General features: G+C 40.4%; 1 protein-coding gene across 8 annotated transcripts in view; it reads left to right on the plus strand.

Annotated features, from left to right (window-relative positions):
• ENAH (ENAH actin regulator) overlaps nucleotides 1-14173 on the plus strand; it is an 88745-nt gene extending 74572 nt beyond the window's left edge. For all 8 annotated transcript variants that reach the window (XM_088161123.1, XM_088161124.1, XM_088161127.1 and 5 more), the window contains 7 exons: nucleotides 152-288; nucleotides 671-725; nucleotides 1003-1051; nucleotides 3035-3101; nucleotides 8951-9029; nucleotides 10265-10322; nucleotides 11135-14173. In XM_088161123.1, the coding sequence (XP_088017249.1) occupies nucleotides 152-288; nucleotides 671-725; nucleotides 1003-1051; nucleotides 3035-3101; nucleotides 8951-9029; nucleotides 10265-10322; nucleotides 11135-11172 (483 nt within the window). In that variant the 3' untranslated portion in view covers nucleotides 11173-14173. The remainder of the gene's footprint in view (nucleotides 1-151; nucleotides 289-670; nucleotides 726-1002; nucleotides 1052-3034; nucleotides 3102-8950; nucleotides 9030-10264; nucleotides 10323-11134) is intronic.
• Nucleotides 14174-20513: the final 6340 nt, after the last annotated feature.

Raw genomic sequence — 20513 nt, forward strand, 5'->3', positions numbered from 1 at the left:
AATTCATTAAGAAAAAAGCGTTACAGGACGTGCTGCCAGCCCATGCCATTCTTTATGCAGTTGTGTCTTTCTTGCACGTGAACTTTGCTGGTTTCACGAAGTCAGCTCTCATTCTGTTGGCACATCTGCTCTCTTTTTGTGCACTCTGAAGGGTGAAGACTCCTCCAGTTCGAGTGGAGGAGGAGGAGGCTCTGCTTCATCCAAAACAGACGGTGGCCGTGGAAATGGACCCCTTCCCTTGGGAGGCAGTGGGTTGATGGAAGAAATGAGCGCCCTGCTGGCCAGGAGGTGAGGAGCTGTTCCTGCTCTGCTCCAGCTGCTTAGTCATCACACAGGTGGGATTTGGGCTGCCTGCTTGCAGCTGGCTCAGGATCAGATAGACAGCAGCTCCTGGTTGCTTTGAGAAGCTGATCATGTTTCATGAATAGCCATTTTTATTTGAGTGTAATCCAGTACTTCTGTGTAAGCCTTTGTGCAGCAGTAGAGGAGGGCATAGAGACTTCAAGTTGCACAGTTGCTTTGGCAGGAGGGCTTTGCCTTTGAAGGTGTTTTGAAAGTGTTTCTTAAAACACTAATTTTCATGAGGCTGTATAAGTCCTTAATTGCAGTAAACAACATTCTTCCATCTTAAAGCCATGATGAGCTTGGTAACTTTTGTCTCTGCTTACAGGAGAAGAATTGCTGAAAAGGGATCAACAGAACCAGAGCAAAAAGAAGATAAGGCTGTGAGTTGAGAAATTTATCTAATTCATATTACTTAATACAAGAGCTATCAGAGAGATTCCAGTGGTGTACACAAGATTATTTATACTTTATTGTATCAATATACACACAAATAATCAGTACTTTGTGAAGTGCTTGCTCATTTTCTATATACAGTTGGGCAGAACTGAAATACTTAAACAGTTGAGATTTACTCTTGTGAATCTAACAGATTATAAAGACTTTTTTTTTCTCCCTCCCTCCTCTCTCTGTATTCCCTCTGGTCTCTCTTTTTATCAGGAAGAATCAGAGTCTTCATCTTCTAAGGTTTCTTCAACAAGCACACCTGGTAAGTAGCTCAGGTTTGTGAACTCTGGGACTCTGTAATGATAAAAATCTAGTGACAAATCTCAGTCAGGTCTGCTGAATTTTGGAGCCTACCTCTTTTCCCATGATTACAGCCTGGGATTTTGCTGTAGAATGGGTCCTGGTTCAGATGATGGATAAAAAGAACATAAGTGAATAAAGTATATAAGTGCAGAGTGTTGAAATTGTTTGCCCATGATCCCTGTGCTGAAGAGGCAATATTTGGAGCTGTGTAGCCAACACCTCTGCTGCAGTCAGTAAGGAAAACTTAGACTTTCTGCAGTTGGCCAAGAGGTATTGTCAGCATGCACATGCATTCATATTTTAAATTATCATCTCTCAAGAGACACCTGCAAAAGGGAGAGGCTGTGCCATATAAGCCTGCAGTTTGTCATCCCAAAAAGCAGTGGAAGCAGAAGGGAAGTAAGTGCATCATGAATATACCAGCATCCAGTCTATTCCAGCTTCCTCTGCTGATTGTTTGCCCATGTGTACACTTCTCCTCTAGATGATTCAACCATTTGATGATGTGCAAGCCTTAATATTGAAAACCACTCCAGTAGTGTGAACAAAACCCAGGTGACACCTGGCTGGGGAATAAAAAGGAGTGCTAGGAGTTGTGTGTCCAGATGGAAATAACTGGCAAACTTAGTATTGATATACAGGCACTCATCTGGAGAAGTCAGGCTGCAAGGAAATAAATGACATCACACAAATCAAGTTTTCACACACACCTCCCTTTTTTTCCTCTTCTTTTAAGAGAGTCTGCTTCATTCTGTTAAACAGGCCTTAGGAAAATGAGTGCTTTTGGAGCACTTCTGATAATACAGGCCCAAAAAGAAGGAAATTTAAACAAGTGGAAGTGGTTCCTTTAATTGGTGGTGATAAGAAGTCTCATCAAACCTGTTGAAAATGTGAAATGCATTTAGAATTTGACCATTCCAGCTGAGAAATTTTCTTCGTTTCTTGCCGTGAGATGCTCTGGTAATGCTGAGCCTCATCACTGGAACAGGCCTTTACAGTGTTTTAAGAGGAATGCTTGGCATCCTTGACCAAACTGCAGTCATAGCAGAAGTTTCTCAGTTTTGCAGATACAGCTAAAGTCCTGCTGAAATAACTCCTATGGCAGGACAAGTCCTGAAGACTGTTGTATAAAATTAAGTTTAAGGCTTATTTCTAGCATAAGTAGCCTGAACTTGGCTGGGTTACAGACTATGCATGCAGACTTCTGGAATTTAGATATTCACAGTATCCCACTGCATCTCAGGAATTTTCTGGTCAATATGAGAAGCAGAAAGGTCCTTTCTGCTTCTCTGCTTGCCCAGCTTAGCAGAGCTAAGCAATATGAAAGAAAGGGAGCAGACCAAACAAACTCCAAATCTGAAATGAAGACTGGTAAGATCAGTGGCACACTCAAGTCCTAAGTAAGTAATGATAGCAAGTAATAGCAATCCACACTCCAGAAAGGCTGTTTTAACTTGTGCAGATTGTAAGGAATGAACCACCTTCTTTCTTCTTGCTGAAAGATATTCTAGTTATGCCAGGTTGTGTCTGCTGGCACATCACTGAAACTGGTACTGAATACTTCTCTATCATTAACAGTTTAGGAAAACTCCTTTAGCTTAAAAACCTCTTCCTCAAGTATTTGATGCTGACTGGTTACAGAATTCCATGTTTCACAACTGAGGCAATCCAATACATAAAGTATAGGCAGACCTTCTTCCAGGTGGATTAAGAATCAAGTGGCATTTACAGTGTCTGGGAAACCAGTGAGACTTTAAGATGCTCTCATTAGATGCCTTCAGAGGTGACTATTACAGGAGGTAGCTTAATATGAAAGAGCTAAAGCAGTGTAGTAAAAACACCCAGCAGCTGCCTTGAGTTGCCAGGTGCTTGAAGTTTCCTTACATAAATTACACAGTAAATAGAAAAAGACAATTTTTGATCTCTCCACTCTGTTTTCCAGAACTAACAAGAAAGCCTTGGGAAAGGACAAATACAGTGAATGGAAGCAAGTCACCTGTTATTTCCAGGTACTCCCCTTTTGCACCAGCTGTCTTTTCCTTACATTTGTTCTTGCTGCACATGCTGCTGAAGATACTGGACTAGAATAGTAAAGATCATCTTGATACTGTTAAAAGCAAAATGTATGGGTTTAAAATGGCTGCTGTGAAACTGCTTTTAGCAGTTTTAAGTAGGAATGAAGAGATACTTCTGGAGAATGTTAATAAGTGAAAATTTTGACAGTAAAATCAAAAGTAGTACCCAAAAAAGTTTCTTTAACAATTGCTGGTGTATAACCTGAATTAGTAAGGTGTATATTTGCCTACAGCAGTGTTTAATTCTTTATTTTGAAGTCTGAAATTTCCTGCAAGGTGAAACTAAATTCAGTGCTGCAGTTCATATATTCAGTAGTAAATCTAGAGAATAGGTGCTCTTTCTATTTCTCTGCTACTCATAGAATGCCTACGTGGATATTTAAGCCATCTTGGTAAGCTTTGATTCTGTGACAATTTTCAGTAGTTCCTGTATCAATTTAAGAAAGTCCATCCTAAAGAAATGTAGAAATATTTAACATCCTTCAGTGCATCAACCAGTCTTTGGCAACTTGTCAGCTGGAACTTTGGTAGGCAAGGATTGTTCTGGTAGGCATTTCAGTAAGTGAAATGGCTGCTTTAGTGATTTTATTTTTTTTTTGGAGGTATGTTTAATTGTTATTTACTTTAAGCAGAAGACTTTTGGTTCATTAAGAATTCCTGTGTGTTGTGTACACAGAGGCTAAAGGGTTCTGACCCCTGAAAATCTGAGAAAGTTACTGGAATTTCTTGAGAGAAAACAAAAGAACATGTTCAACTTAGGAATGCTGTGTTTGAAATTACTTGAATTCTCCTTAAAATTTGGCTGTTGGAAACAGTTACAGATGATCAGAGTATTAATAACAATTGTTCTCTGAGTGGCCTCACTTGTAGTTGAGGTTGCCCTTGAGGTCTTCAGTCCTAAAATGCAACATTGAACATTCTCAGTATCTTTCTCTCTTTTAGAATAAACCCTGGAGTTTCAGGTGTCTGCAGCCTTGGTTCTGGTCGCTTGTTTTGTTTTTTCTAAAAGCAGGTGCCATTGGTGATGATGTTCTCTCTGCTACACTCCAGTGTAAAAAAAATACTGCATCACCCTTGGCCTTGACTTTCCCCTGCCCTCTTCCCCCTCCTCCCCAGTAGGTCTGACCTGCTTAAACCAAGATCTCTTGTGCTGTTACCTTGATCTGCTTCAAAATGTGGCGTTGCAGGGGAACAGAAATAATTGGTGTAAGGAATCCTCAAGAGCATGTTAGAGTTCATATTGTGTAAGACAGTTGCTGATCTGGCCCTTTGGCTGTGGATACTTTCCTCAAATTGCTTATCCATAGGGTAAAGGGATTAATAAGCAGGGCAGCTCTTGCTATCTGACTCTTTTGGGGAGTCTGGAATGTTCTGAAGTCTTCATTCTACCTGCCCCTACAGCAGCAGGTTCTTGTAAACTGTTTCATGCATCCAGTTTCTCTGATCTTTTTCCAGCTGGTGAAAATTCAGAGGTTGCTGAGGTGTGTTTAAAAATATTTTCTGACCTAGAGGAATACAGAAGATTTTTGAGATTTCTGATTTCTCTTAGTTCTATATTGGCACTCTCTCCATCAAGCTTTTGTCTTCATTCATCCAATGGAAAATGCACTGATAGAATTTAACTTGATGTGAGCTTCCCTGGTTATATACTCTAAAAGTACTTCCAAAATAAAAATTCTGGGTTTATTTAACATCAGTATTCTTTTCCAGTGCTGTCATAACCTGCTGGAAGGTGCCATAGCACATACTTTAGGCCTGCTGATAACAATTTTCTAGGCAGTGTTGACAGCTTGCTCTGCCAGGATGAGGAAAAATTCATGGAAAGAGAAGGTGTTAGAAGAAGTCTCTTTTGAATATCCTTGTATTTTTCCTAATTCTCTACATTTGCCAACTTGCCAAGTCTCTCAGCAAGCAGCTTGTTAAAGTAGCTTTGTTTGAGTGAGTTAGTCAAGGGGAGCTGCTGTTTGAAGCAATAATACTGTGTTTGCCAGGAGGGGATTTCTTTCACCTGCTAGGGCTGAAGAGCCTGCTCCTGACCTCTGCAGGGAGGATGTGAGTCACTGACAGGGATTAAGCAAAGCACATTTAAGAAACTGGCAAGTCAGCAAGACAAGTTATGCAGAATGAATAAATATTTTAAAACAAGTTAGTGTCCTGTCTAAAATCAGGCCTTTCCTTTTTGTAGCAAACAGAAAAGACTTGAGCTGTGGGCTTTTAATATTTCCTGAAACATGCATGTAGAACTCTTGAATCTGCTGAAATCCCATGGTGTTTAAGGTGCTAAAACTGAACAAAATGAAGACCTATTATAGCTTTTAAAGGTAGTGTTTCTCCCCCTAGTAGACGGGAATCTCCATGGAAAAATCTGCTTGCTTCTGAAAACAGGTTCTATGATTCATTAAACAGGTATCATCCTGTTGGGATTTGAGACTCCCTAACAATCCCTTTGACCAGTTCAGGGTTGGACTTTTTCTACATGGGTTAGTAATCACCACATGCACCACCAGCTTCCTCCTCCACATTTTGTTTGTCCAGTTGAGCCCACTTTTGGTCTGGTTAAAAGCAGATGGTGTCAAAGGCAAGCTGAGATGGCTTTAAGAACCAGGTATGAATTCATATAAAATACTGGTTTTCTGGCAGTCTTCACCTGCAAAGGTACAAATTCCTGCTGAATATGCCAGGATTTAGTGGACCATTTGCAGTGTTTTAAGAAGCAGTTTTTCAAAACTGTGAGTTTAGATACAGAGAAACAGGAATTAATTTTCTAGGTGTGTTTTCACATCTGCTTTTTGATTAAAGACTTTTTAAACATAAATTAATGTTTCTGTTTGGAACATATTCACAAGTTAGTTGACATCATGTGGATTTTTTTGCTGAAGATCTAAGTTTCGCTCTCTAGTGGTCATAAAGTACTGACACTGAAACCCTTCAGGTTTTGAGAGCTTTCCAGAGGTAAATGTGTTCCAGAGCCCCTCAGAATTACTGAGTCAAATTCCAGCTTTGTTTTTCATGAAAGCACTCGTTGTGGTGATTACTTAATCGTTTTGTATGAAAAGTTCCCCTTTTAGCTACTTATCTTGGGTGGTGTATTCTGCATGTTGGCATGAATAAAATCTTTCCTTTGCATGCTTGATTGAAGGTGTGTTAGGGACTGTCAGGGTTGCCTCTGTCCTGTTAGGCAATGCTATGAAAAACCACACGGGAGAGCTCTTTAGCCACGTTGGGATCGAATGGCTGGGAAGTTTTTATTCACTATATTTCAGTAGTCAATGTTTTCCTAAATGACAACTGCATTCAGCCTGAAAAAGGCAAAAAGATTAGCATAATTTTTTATTATGAGGAGGAGCACAGCTAGATTTTCCTGAGATTAGAAATCATCTATTTTGCTAATGATGGTATTTCAGTATTTGAATTAAGAACGTCTTGCATTTTGGAAAGTAAATAGGGAGCACATTGTCAAGATTGAGAGGCAGCGTTCATAGAGCAGCTTTCCTGTGGAGATTTTTTACAGATAGCACTAGTAGATAGTTATGGTGGGTAAAACTAAATTTTTGTTCTAAAGATAAGAAGAAAAAGAAACAAGTCAGTTTGTGTAAAGGTTTTCTTTGAAGTCATCTTACTAATACATTAAACTTTTAAGTAATTAAAAAAAAAAAATTAAAGTATACTATTGGTTGATTTTTCTTCCATTAAGGCAGGCACTAGCTGCCTGTTACCAATTGCCAGGAGCTGCATTTAAGAGGATTTTCTTCAGTCATGTTGGATAAATGCTGTCATGCCATAGTGTATGGGAACAGAACTATTGTCAATGGAAATTACCAGAAACTGTATATGAACTGTCTGAAAAACTCAGCTGTTCTGCATGGAGTAAGTCAGGACTTGCAATTTCAGGTGTAAAGTGCAAGTAACTCTTTAAATACCAGGTACCTGATGAAACAGCAATTGCCAAAGATCTCAGCTGATGAACGTTTTTGAGCAAGGAATTCTTCCATACTGAACTAAGCACTGTACCACGTAGAGAGTTTTGTAAAAGATCCTGAACTGTGGTTTGCCTTCATAGCATTCGTGCACACAGTAGTTCTCTGGTGGTTGCAAGGTGAATTCTGTTTTCCAGCTTCTTTCACTGTCAAGTTATTCAATATTTCATCTTCTTTTCTTACTCGGATTGTGTGTTTAATTTTGGTGTGTTTCAATTAGCAGTTTCTCTCTGGGAACTTAAACTGTGTGGACTTAAGTTTTACAGCTGTGACAATTGAAGTTTGTGATCCCAAGGGAAGAACAAGTATCAAACCAACATTTTGATGTGACTCCCTTTTCTGTTGGGAGTCACATTTTGAGTGTTCTTCAGTTAGCAAGTCAGAACATAGTCCCATTAGGTTGTAAAAGTCAACAAGGCAATCTAGTGTGAGGTTCATTCAGCTCTTACTGAACAAAACCAGTGTAATAGATAATTTCCTTATGGATAAACTCCTGTCTTGCAAGGCAAGATGCATGAAAGCTCAAGGTAGTGAATTGGTAAAGCAAACGAAGAAATAAAGTATTTTTTTTGTTCCTGCCCACCTTCATTGCAGTAAATCAGTCTGCACCCTCATGTAACAAATGCAGAAAAATGCAGTGCTAAATAAATTTCTCCTGTGTAGGAATTTTGGAGGGACACACTGAGTGTATGCCAGGTCATTTTGTTCAGTGATGCTACATACAAGGGCAGTTAAATAGGACCCAGCTTAGTCTGCTTTGTACCCTGCCCTTCCTTGAAGTTAGCATACTGTGATAATTCTAAACATCAGGAAAACCTCCTGAGTTGAATTGTCAGGAATTTTATCAACAGCTTCTTCTTGGCTTGAAGTTTTTTAGGTAAGGGAGAGAGAATGCTGGCCAAGATGTAAAATGTATTTAAGGACAGCAGAACATTCCTCCCTCTTTGGATGTTCACAGCAGGAATACCAAGAGTTCTCCAGGCTCTGTCTCTGCTCATAGCTTTAGTTAGTCCATGAGTCTGAGTTACCCCTTGAATGAAAAAAGGGATGAGGAAAGAGAAGTGGAAAGGCAGGAAACTCCCTTCTTTTGGAATCTATTAAAAATGCAAGGTGATCTGGGTAAGCAAGTTTTTGATGTCTAAAAGAGTATTTCATAAGCAAACATCAAATGTGATATAGTCCAAAACATTAGAACTTCTTCTCAAGTATCACCTGATAAATCTTGCTGCTGTTACAGTATTTGTTTCCAGTGGCTTTAGAAAGCAACTGATGGAATAATTGAGATTGCAGAGGAGTTGGATAACATTGCTTGGGTCTGTCAGCTGTTGAAAATCTCCCAGGGAGATTGCTCAGCATTCATACAGTCAGCATTACCATGCAGTCCTTAGTTAGTGGGAGTGCTTCCTTGGGAGAGCCTCTTTTGAATGAGCAAGCAGTAGAAAAAGGAAAGTACTTGACATTTGAAGGCATTCAGCTTCTCATGGCCGTTATGAAGAAATCAGAAACCACTGACAGTGAAATCTGTCTGCTGCTTTGAAAGTTCTTGTTTTGAACTAATAACTCTTATGGTAATTAATATTTCCAGTGTGTGGAAAACATTCTTGGGTGTTGCTTTCTATTCTGTGTGGTATTTTGGGTCTGCTTGATTTTTTCCCATCTTCCCACTCCCAACATTTTTTTCTTTTCCATTCTGATTTTTTTTACTATGTTTTTGTTAGAAAAATGTCAACAATTTTGATGGGGGAGTCCTATGTATCCTGTAATAATGAGCAACCAGTAACTCATGGCTGTGTTTTTGTGCTGCAGACCAAAATCTACACCAACGGGACAGCCCAGTGCCAACGGCGTACAGTCAGAAGGTCTAGATTATGACAGATTGAAGCAGGTATGTGTACAATGCTTTAACAAAGGTTGCTTTGTAAGTTGGATGTAAGGACTTGCAGCTGTCCAATACCAATTTTTAACTGTTTTGTTAGCCACTTCAAAAGTTAAGGATTTAGTAATACTAGTCTTTATTTTTGCCCAGGCGTGTGTCAGTATTCTTAGGAGCTGGAGCTGTAGGATGGTGGCTTAAACAGCCCCATGAGTTCCTCACAAAGTTCCTGCTTTTGTATTAGGCAGCACACATAGGATGGTGCTGACATTACACATGGAACTGGGAAATCAGTTTGCTTGGAAAACCTTTCCTTCTCTTCTCTGTACCCAAACAAGCAGCAAGCCCTGGGGGCAGCTCTAGCAGAACAAATATCACCATGTATTAATATCAGGTATGAGCACCCATGGTCACAAGTTTGGTGGTAGAAGAGCATCCAGGGATGCTGTTTTTTGTGTAGCTGTCCAGTTCAAGAGCAGAGGAATCCTGTGGGACTTGGGGAGCTGGAGGTGAAGGATCTCCAGTGTTTGCATCAATGGGTCCATCCCCAAGTGGGGAGGGAGATTCTGGTGCAGGCTGCAGCTCGGTGGGTAATTCTAGAGCCACTTCTACTTTGGTAGGAGTTTTTAGTTGCTTCTAGACTGTGTCTCCATGTAGTGGTTGGCTTTAGGTTGGGTTATGGATCAGTTTTGGTTGGCTCTGGACTGGGTCCTGGCTCAACTGGTAGTTCTAAAGGTTCTAGAGGGCTGGTAAGTGGTTCTGGAGGAGCTTAGAGGAAAGGAAGGAAAAAAACAGCAAGCAGGGACAGCACTTCACTCTGTTGCCTTCATTCCATCACATTCCACTGGGACTGGGACCTTGAAACCTTGATTACCCTTTTTTTCTTGGAATACTTCCTTGGCTTATGGTGTTTAGTGAGCTCTTTCCTTTGCATTCCACATCATATTTCACCTGTAGCAAAACTTTCTCAATTCTTATCCCTTCTCCTCTCATAAATTCTACAGGAATCAATTTGTGGCACTTCTAGAGAGTGTTTTTTCTGCATTGTACTGCACTAAAAAATTTCTATGCCTTAGGTTTTAAGAATTAACTTGGAAGCTGAGAGACAGGTTCTGTATCTCAGAATGGTTAAGGATTAATGGGAAGGTTTGTAGTGGGAGAATTCTGGATTTGTCTCCTCAGAAATTTACAGGTCATAAAACGAATCGGTTTGCTAATCTGTTATTTTCTGCTCTGATACATTTTAGGACATTTTAGATGAAATGAGGAAGGAGTTAACGAAATTAAAGGAAGAACTCATTGATGGTAAGTATTGCTCTGTTCACTGCTGCTGCTCAGTTCTAGAGTAGCTGCAGGTGCTTTAAAATAGCAGTACAGTGTGTTGGTAGCCTGAGAGTGATTTATTGGTAGAAGTAGCTTTGTTCTTCGTCTGGTGGCAAACCACTGGTGCCACACCTGTTCCAACTGATGTACTTCAGTGATTTCTCTCCTGAGAGTTTTGCTGTAGTAGACACATTTTGTGTTGTAGGCACATTGACACCAATGTGTCTTTTAAGAGTGGTTGAAGTAATGCTGTATTTGAATGATCTGACATTATCCTTAATATCATGTGATGGTGGGTGGGTTATTTTTAAATAATCCAGAGCTGCTGAGGTACCTATTTCAAAACTAGTAATATTAGAAGGAGAATTGTGCTTCCAGCTTTCAGTTACCTCTTTGATCTGTAACATAAGAGTCAAAGAATAGAATTCTCACAGTTCTCATTTTTATTTTAACAGAGGACTACTGGGAAAATACGTCTGTACTTAAGGGAAATAACTGAGAAAGCATAATCTTAAAGGTCCATCTGTCAGGAATTAAATAAAACTCTGTGTATGATTTACTACCTTGATGAAGGTGGGATCTAAAAATCAAGATTTTAACATAAATTTTACAGGAAGAAAAAAGGCAGTGCCTGGTTGATAATGCCACTTGTCTGAAGCCACGTGGGGCTGCTTAGGTGTTGGTTATTCATGCTGTGAGAGCAGGGTGAGCCTGCTTTGAGGGGTCAGTTGTGTGTTCCAGCTTCCTGCCCTGACTTTATTTGATTTGCTAACTCTGTCTCTGTCTCTCTGCAGCTATCAGGCAGGAACTCAGCAAGTCCAATACTGCATAGAAAGACTCGTACTAAGCTGATGTGACTCTTTAACTTGATATAAAACTGACTACGTTTTGTGAGCTGTTAGAAGAAAATGGAGACAGACAGACAGACACTTGGAAGGAGGGAGAAACAACCTATTCTGAAAAAGCTTCAGACACATCACTCTGGTGATAATGCTATTCCCCTCCTAGTTTGCAGCTTTTTTCTGACCTTTACAGCAGGGTGGAAAAGACTCTTAAAGTTACTGTAATGATTATGCAGAAATTCCTACATCTATCAGACAAGATCACAGTGCTTTGAAGTCTACTCATGTCAAGATAAAATTGCACATGTTTCAGAATTTGTTGTTAAGACAAAAAAAAAAACAGGGAAAAGCTTGGGAAGGCTTTTCAGAGAGGTTTTCTTTATTAATGAAGGAGTTAGCAAGTTATACTGTTGTACTTCAAATGTATCTCAGGTTTGTCTTCCTATCATATCTGATATTTCCATGAGTAATTTAAGAGATCAGATGTGTAGAGGGTTCGGTTCACAAGACAAGGAACAATTAGAGACTCGTGCTTTTAAAGGGCAATATTTGTAAGTAAGGGTGACCTAGACGGTGATGACATATCAAGATTTTGGAATTTTATGATAGGAAGCCTCTCTAGTTAGCCTTCATGCAATTTTCTAGGAAAATAAAAAGAAAAAAAAGCAAATACAGTCCAGAGTTTAAAGATGTAGATGCCTTCCTACATTGTTACGATGCTTTACCAAATCTAAGACTTCGACATAAAGCGAATCAGCAGTCAAATGTAAATCATTAGTATGTTGTAGATTTACAGTAGATTTTGGGGCTTTTTTTAGATTTATGCATGTGGACATTTTGTAATGTAACACAACACAGCCAGCTTTTTAATTAAAAGAAAAATTGCATGTCACAGAGTAGCCTTTTCATTTGTAAGGCTTAATTTATGCCCAGAAAGATGTGGGAAGAGGGAGGGGGAAGGTGACACATTTTTATTACTTTCTACACTTTTTCTTCATCTTACATGCATGTGTAATAATGAGGAAAACATGACTTTTATCAGTAACCATGTTAATGGAACCAGGTACTTGATCCTTTTGTATCTTTTTTCAGTTTTCTATTTGAAATTCAGTAATAACTTCCAATAATTGTTCTGAAACTCCCAGGTGAACCGAACTTGTTTCTCAGTGAGAGAAAAACGTTGTAGGCATCTGACTTGCTGAGGATGCCCTGTGTAAGTGCGTTGTCCTTCACCTTTTCACCATGACTCTGCTTCACTCTTTTCTGAGACTCCTTTTTTTTTCGGTTGTTTAATGAAACAGAACAGCAGTAGTTACCTGAGAACGATCAGGTCACAGTAAATGGCCCCTTCTCCTCCTGATTTATCTGCCACCCTCCTTTCCAAAAAAAACCTCAAAACCAACAAAAAATCCCACAGCTCCACATGACAAACCCTGAAAAAACCAGCAATGATATGCTATTGGTTTTGCTCAACAATTTGAGAATCATTTTTAGGGGAGGTGATACCTCTCTCTTTCCCAGGGTTTTCAATCTTGAGTGTAAATTTTTTATTTTTATAATTTTGTTTTTTAATGTGGTAAAGTTCAGTGGAATAGAAATTCTGCAAATTGGCTCTGTAGTGCTTTGGGCAAGGAGTATGGATCAAAATCTTCCCTTTTCCTTTGCACTGTCCATTTTTCCAAGCTGTCTTTGCTTTGGAATCTGTGCTGATCCAGAAGAAAAGTTTACTTGCAGCTTGTGGAGATATTTGCTTACAAGTACAGGCAGCTCCATTCATGACACAGATGCTTTCAATAGCAGACTGTCTAGAGTGCTGAACACCAAAGCAAAACAGCACTTAACAGCTTCAGAAAGGCTTCAACAGGAAATTTTTCTCCCATTCAAACATTGCCTGATCTTATAGGTTCAGATTCTAAGGGAAGATGACAGTGGAAATATTGCCCAACTCCTTTTTTTTGTTTTGTTTTGTTTTTTTTTTTAATAAAGAGGAGAAACAACATCACTTTTTCTGCATGCATTTATTGAAGGCATTAAAAAGAAAAAATCCATAGTAAGCTTGTCAAGTACTGTTTTTCTCAAAACAAGAGGAGGCATTTTCATCTTTGTTGATGTAGCTTTTTGTTTTACACAGACTTTTTGAGCAGTGAGGATGTTTACCCTTGTCAGAAATCATGTTTGATTCGTTTCTAGGAGGGTTCAGGAGTTACATAGTGGAATAGCATGGATGGCTATAAGTGGTCCAAAATTAAAGGCTGAACTTCTAGATTGTGCAAGGAACTGGCTTATGCACTAAACGTTTTGTGCCTTGGTCTACAATTAACATGATTTCTGTTTAAAAGAAAAAGGAACAGATGTTGTCTTTTTGTGCTGCTTCTACGTACATACTTTCTGTAATCCCAACCTGCAGAACTGGTTCTTTCCAGAAAATCGGATTGAATTAAAGATTACTGTAGACATTTCCTGACCTACTGACAGTTTCACCGTTTCCAGAGATTTCAGTATTGAAAATGAACTGCAGAAGCTACAATTGCTTTGCTTACTGGTGACTTAAGTCCTTTATAAACCATATTGTGGTGGTTCTGTGCTTTTGTACAATGGATGTCTTAAGCTGAGGGCAGTTTAAGGGATCCTTCCTAATGCCAGGAGGGCGTTGCTTTCCTCAACACTGTGATCTGACCTGTGATAAACCTGCACTATAGACAAGTGGCTACCGAGTCAACTGCAAACCAACTGAATGTAAAACCCTTAGTGCTGGTGCTGAAATCTCTTCAGACAGTCATAATGATTTCCAGTTCGTTGTTTTAAAGTTATCAAGTGTCAATCAAAGACTGAAGCTGTTCACTAATGAATGTTGACTTTTCATGCATTTAGGTTTACCTTCTTTTAGTTTCTCAGTTCATTCTCTGCTATTTTTATCATATTGTGTCATTTTAAATTTCTTACATGCTAACGTTTTGTTTGAGCGAATGAAATAAAATTGCAATATATACACGTTGCCACCATTTATTTCTGGAACCTCATAGAAAACTCTCTGAGATTTACTACTCAAAATCCCCACATTTTTAATGACTGTGATCATTCCTTACTCCTTGATTCCACCTCTCCTTTCTGTTTCTCCATCAGAAGATCCAGTAGAGAACAGTGAAGACTTAACCTTATCAAGAATGTAACTGCAGGGACTGTGTACATTCATGAATGGTAACTGCTGTACATAAATTAAAATTAATTTCAAATGTATGATGTGATTTACATTCTCACGTGGTATATACACACTTTGGTCTCTGTATCCACAGAGAACGTGGGAGGGAGAAGGAAAGACTGAGGGGGAAGTAATTGCAGTCAGTCTGACTTCTTCTCCTGCTGCTTTTATGTTCATGACTTATTTTCAATACTGGTAATAAAGCAAACCTGCCATGGCAGATCATTAGAGATTTCTGTGCACTAAGGATAGTTTTGCTCAATTTATCTTACAGCAGAATACTGAGCAAAGCTGTTCAAATATCCTTGACTTGACATCCTGAAGCTGGACTTCACTGCTGCTGTAGTTGGCAAACCTTGGTCCCAATGCCAAGTTTGGCACCAACCTTAATGAGTTATAAAGGCTTGGGTTTTTTTAAATAAAATTATCACTAGATTCTAAAATGCCCCTGGGGCAGTGTTCAGGCTCGAAGTGTAAACATTTCTGATTTAAATGTCCTAACAGTGTTGCCAGCTCAGTCCCTCGACATCAAGAGGTGGACGGTAACTACTTTTTGAAGTTGTGTATTGAAAGGTAGGGAGATGGTCTGTGGTTGATCAAAGTGGGGATTGCCATGGGCTCTTCTGAAAATGTTTAATTGGGCTCAGTTCCAGTGCTAAATATTACTTGGCAATGTCTTCTACATCTAGTCATACAAAGAAAATGTGAAATCAAGAAGATGTCCTCAATTTTCAGTAGGTAAACAAGATGGGAAGCAAGGAAGGTTTTTCCCAAACTGGCTTTTTACCGAAGACTTTAACAATTCATTTTGAGGCTGTAAATTGTCTTGATTCTGTAGGCTATTGCTGGGCAGGAGGTGACTGAGAGAAGGTCAAAAGGGAAAAGTCGGTGATCATGGAAGATCTGGGGCCAGTTCTTGAAGAACAGGCTAAAGATCACTTAAATTGTTTGTCTTATGGAATGGTTTTGGGACAGAGGCTTCTTTTACATGTGATCTGGGAGTCTTCAGGGAGAGATAAGTAGTATGTTGAATTAATACTGTCAATAATACAACATGTATTTGCACATTCAGAAGAGCACGTTTTTAAGTCTAGCCTGTATGAAGGCCTACCAAGAGTTACTTGTTTTTACACGGTGAAAATGGTCACCTCAGACTGTTGAAATTGATACCTCAGGAGATACATTCAAGTCAGTCTAGGTTTATAATCTTAATTAAAAACGTGTGGTAGAAATTGTAATTTTCCAAGGAATGGCAGAGGAGGGGTGGTTCTGGATGTTGGAAAAGCTTCCAGTCAGAGCCCAGTCTGCAGGATACCTGGTAATCAGCATCTTCCCTTGCACAGGGCCTTCCACGGGTAGGTGGTTGTCACAGTGATGCTGAAAGACAAGGAGCTTTGGAAATTGCCTCCCTTTTATAACTGGATCCCAGCTGAACTCTGTCATTATATGTTACAGGGCTTGGTGTCCTGGATCTTAGTGAGTATTATTCTCATGTCCTACTGATAAACTGTTCACTAGAGAAGACGTGGAGCAGCTGCTGGGCTGTGCTGCTGCTCTGGCTGTGGCAGCTGCAAGCTGACATTTTCTCTGACATTGTTACTCAGTGGTGGGCACCACCTTGTCCTCCCTTCCCAGCCTGTTTCAGAGCTGTCACCTGTGTGACATTTTCACTTCTCCTTGTGACTGCAGGTTGCTCCCTCAGCTGCTCAAGTACAGTAGAGTTGGAAGGGATCTCCCACCATCATCTGATGGTTACCATCTTTAATGTAACTTTTTAATCACCAGCCAGCTGGAGCCACTTAAGTTCCCAACTGTTCCCTGAACAATATGAACTCAACAGTAAAGTTGTCTGTGCTGATGTGCTGTAAGTGTGCTGAACTGCTTTTCCTTGCAGAGGAATTGTCCTGCTGACACGGGCAGAGGAAAAAAAGGCACTGAGGAAGTTGGTATAGGAAGAGAAATGTAAGGGATTTTGGAAGTGTTCAGGCTACCTGCAGGGAAGGATGCTGCTGGAATGAATGGAGCTGCAAGAGGCTTCAAAACACAAACATACTCTGGGTGCTGATAGAATCTGCAAATTGAGATAGTCAGGAGGGGTGGCTTTCTGGGCAGTCTGAAGGTTGCTTGCCCATCACTGTAGGGATAGAATTTTTAAAAATTACCTCTGTTGAAGGTAAATTTTCTGGTACTTGACATTTTTTTCCCTAGTCCTGTTATTGTGAGACCCGTTAGACCCTACATAGCTCAGTAAGCCCTGTGATGCTGCAGAACCAGCCCCAAAAGCCCCCCTGAGGAAAAGGGGGCTGCAGACACTCATAAATGCCTCCTGACTGGATCTAGGGGTGTCTGTCACTGCCAGGAAGCCTTGTGGTTGGAGAAGTTATGAAGTAGAATTTTACATGTCTTTTAGGCTGAAATCTTTATCTCTGCCAGGGTCAGGCCAAACATGAGCTCCAAACATGAGCATCAAAAGCATGCTCAGTAATCTTTGCTCCACTGAGAAAAGCTCTGCTTGGCTCTCGGTCCCTGCAGTGCAGGAAGCAGAGAGGGGTCCAAGGAGTCCAGTGCTGATGGAGTTGGTTCATCAGGGAGTTTGTGGGGTACGTGAAGAATCCTTGCCTGTGTTCAGAGTGAGTGGTGACAGAAATGCAGCCAGAGTGTTTGGATTCTCAGAGGTCAGAACCTTTTAATATCCTACTCTTACTTGCCATCTTATTAGCTATATGGGAGTGAATGTCTCAGTCAGAGAGCCAGTTTGTGTTCCACCTCCCAAAAGTGACTTGAAGTAGAAGTTAGGCACTCAGAAAACTGAGATTGGCTGTTCCATGACTTACTGAAGTGAGGAGGAGGTGACCCATCATGCCCAGGAGCAGTGGGAAGCTGAGGATTTCAGTCCTGTTGGACACTGGAAGTTCAGGGGTATGAGAGGTGCAGTACCTAATAAATACTGTCAGCCATGGATGCACAGGTCCAGGCTTTGTCTGATGATCAGGAGGTCTTAGTCCAGCAGAGAAAGGAAATCCAGTGCTTGTCACCCTTTTTCTTTTGTTTTTGCCCTAAAGCCATTAAAGAGATGAGGAAGTGATACCCCAGTCTCTAGCTTTGTTGAGTATCTCCCTAACCTGGCAGCTCAGTGTGTGCTTGAGACATTTTTGGAGGCAGTGTTGCTGCGTGAGGCTTTAAAATTTGCTTTGGTTGTTCTGTTTCATGGGGGGAAACAAACTCCTTCAGAGATTTAAATTCTCTTCTCAGGTCCTCTGGAGTCAGGAGAGCTTTTGTGAAGCTGTGGTGGCAAACTTACATCAAATAGTCACAAGGTCACATGCCCACACAGATCTCAAAATACAAGGAAGGGGAACACACTGTGTAACAGTGACAGCTTTCAAGTACTCTTTAAATAAATTACTTAAAAAAAAAAATAAAAGCACTCTTTGAGGACTTTTACAAAATATCTTGCAAGCTGAAAACGTGACAGTTCTGCAATTTATTGGTTAGCTTAGGGATGGAATTGGGGCACTGCACCTTTAGGGCAAGTCGGTAGGGAAGTCACAAGTCCACAACAGTGGTAGGCAAATGAGAGGACTCCAGAAGAGAGGTATTCTGGCAGCCAAATATGCAAATTCCTTCCTTGAAAATGAAGGAATAGAGTTGCAAAAGGCTTCAAAGTTAGCGGCACACTAACAAACAATTAATGTTGATTGGAGCATCTGTTTTTTGTGTGTTCCCAAGCATTGTGTGTGAGGAAAGCCAGAGGAGAATAAGAGGGAATGAGCACTTCAAATCTACTCCAATTTCTTGCTGCATTACTTTTCACTTTTATGCCTTTATTTTTTCTTTAGAGATGAACTACATGACCATAATCATGCCTTTTACATACTTGATTAGCATAAAAGGAGATGAGTTCAGGTCTGAAGGCAGAGCCTGGCAGGGGCATTGCTTGGGGGCTGAGCACTGCAGGATCCAGCACAACCTGGCCCTGAAGCCCTGAGCCACCACCAGGAAATCTGGCATTTTCATTGTGTAATAATTACATTTTATGGATCTGCTGAAGGACAGCTTCATTGTCGTGAAGTCATTGCTCTTCCTCAGTGTCAGCCTGCAACCTTTAGAACAAGTCAATACAAAAAACCCAAATTTACCTTCAACGTTGCTCTAAAGGCAAAAGGGTTTGTGCTTTGCTTACTGGACCCAAATTGTGAATGTTTCCCTTACTGATGCTTTCAGCTGTCAGGAAGAAAAACACTGCACATGTTCAAGCCCTGAATATTCTCAGCTTCTCTGCAGCCAATACTAGTTTGGGTTTTTTCAGCCTGAAATGTTCCCAGCCATCAGATGTAATCATCTTGTGGTTGCTACAATCTAGTAAATATTGGCCAGCATTTTTTATGCATCTATGAAAAATACTTTAAGTGATAAAATATTACGTGAATTGCAGGAAATTTGCACTTTGTCTTTTTTTCTGGTGATCTGAATAGCTGGAATAGCTGAGGGAGAGATACTGGATAAATAAACAGAATTATTGACAAGTAAGGGCTCCTTTTTGAGCAAGGTGCTGAATGGCATCTCCAGCTAGTGCAGTTTGGAGCTGGCATTGCAGGGGGCTGCAGCCATTGCAAGCCTTGAGGGAATTTGGAGCTCTGCTACTGAGTTTCAGTAGCACTAAATTTGCAACAGATAAGGGAAACTCCTTTTTAGGGAGAAGTTCCTCACTAGAATTTCAGAAATGGCTACAGGTCTGCTTTAAAGGGAATGAAAATGTTCCCATTACAAAGTTATCTCAGAGGGGATTTTTAATGTCATTGCCAAAGTTAATGCTCCCAGAGGAAAACTTCACTGAAGTGCTGCACAGATGCATCACAGCCAGACTGAGATTCTGCATTGCAAACTGTGACTTAGAAACAGTCTTTTTTTGTATTTTGTGACCTGCATATAGATTTCATGTTCCTGTTAATTTCAGTTCTTCCTCTTGAAAATACCCTTCGGAGCAGCTGAAGCATCACTGAACTATTAATGAAACTTTTTCCTTCCAAATCTGGAGAACAATTTCCACTAGGTGACTTTAGTCTTAAAACAGCTTCAGAACTGTTCAGACTGTTCATGGTCTTTTAAAGCTTAAATTCATTTTTCAAGGTAGACATGGATATGAATTCATGTATTTCCTCCAGGCTTCCTAAATCTCCTCCCTCAGTATCCTCTCTCTTGCCTGTTGAGAAGGTTCTCAGCTCCTGGCAGAGCCTGTGTTGTGCATCCCTTGTTTCCCTTGGGGTTTATTTCTGTCACCATTAGCAGTGGTACTATCAATTACTAAACTGTTCTTGCCTCAACCCGTGAGTTTGGGGTTTGGTTTTTTTTACTTTTTTTTTTCCTGATTCCCCTCCCCATCCCACTGGGGGAGGAATGAGCAGGCACTGGTGTGGTTAAACCATGACACTTGGCCTAGGTGATTTGGGTTATTGGCTATCAATAATTGGGTTTGGGCTCCAAAAGATCTGTTCCTCCCTGGGAGTTTACTGGGGCTTTATGGGCAATCTTGTGTTAGTGGTGTGTTCATTCTCTTCCCACCACAACAGGATCTTCTTCAGTTATTATCCAAAAACAGTGATGCTGGAATGAATGGCAAAATAGTCTGTCTGGAGCTATGGAGGGGAGGAGGCAGGTGCTGCTTTGCATAATGTTCCTTGCCATTGGACAAGCAGGAAAAATACCTGGCAAGCCTCAGGATACAGCAGTACAAACACCCAAGTACTTCAGTATCAAGGATACAACTTAAAAATAAAATCCTATGGAATATCCCTCAGGAATGCTGAGGTGGTTGTGTATTGAGAAGTAAATTATGGCTGGGAAATCCCCCTGCAGCAGGAGCAAATGGCAAGGTGCTTCCCCTCCAGATACAATGCCCAATATTATGCTGTGTCAAGGGAAAGGTGTGAAATAGCTGGAGCCAATGAGGAAGAAAAATAAGGTCTGTGGGAACCAAGGCATAAATTGTAATGCGTGTGTTTACACTCTACCAGCTTCAGGAAAAATACAATGAGCCCATCAGGAGAAAATGTTCCTGTGTATGACCTCTGTTCCCAAACACACGAGATTCTGTTTAAAATGAAAACCTGATCAAAGATCTTTCCAAGGTCT

Source organism: Sturnus vulgaris, chromosome 3, assembly GCF_052056855.1.
Source record: "Sturnus vulgaris isolate bStuVul1 chromosome 3, bStuVul1.hap1, whole genome shotgun sequence".
Lineage (NCBI taxonomy): Eukaryota > Metazoa > Chordata > Aves > Passeriformes > Sturnidae > Sturnus > Sturnus vulgaris.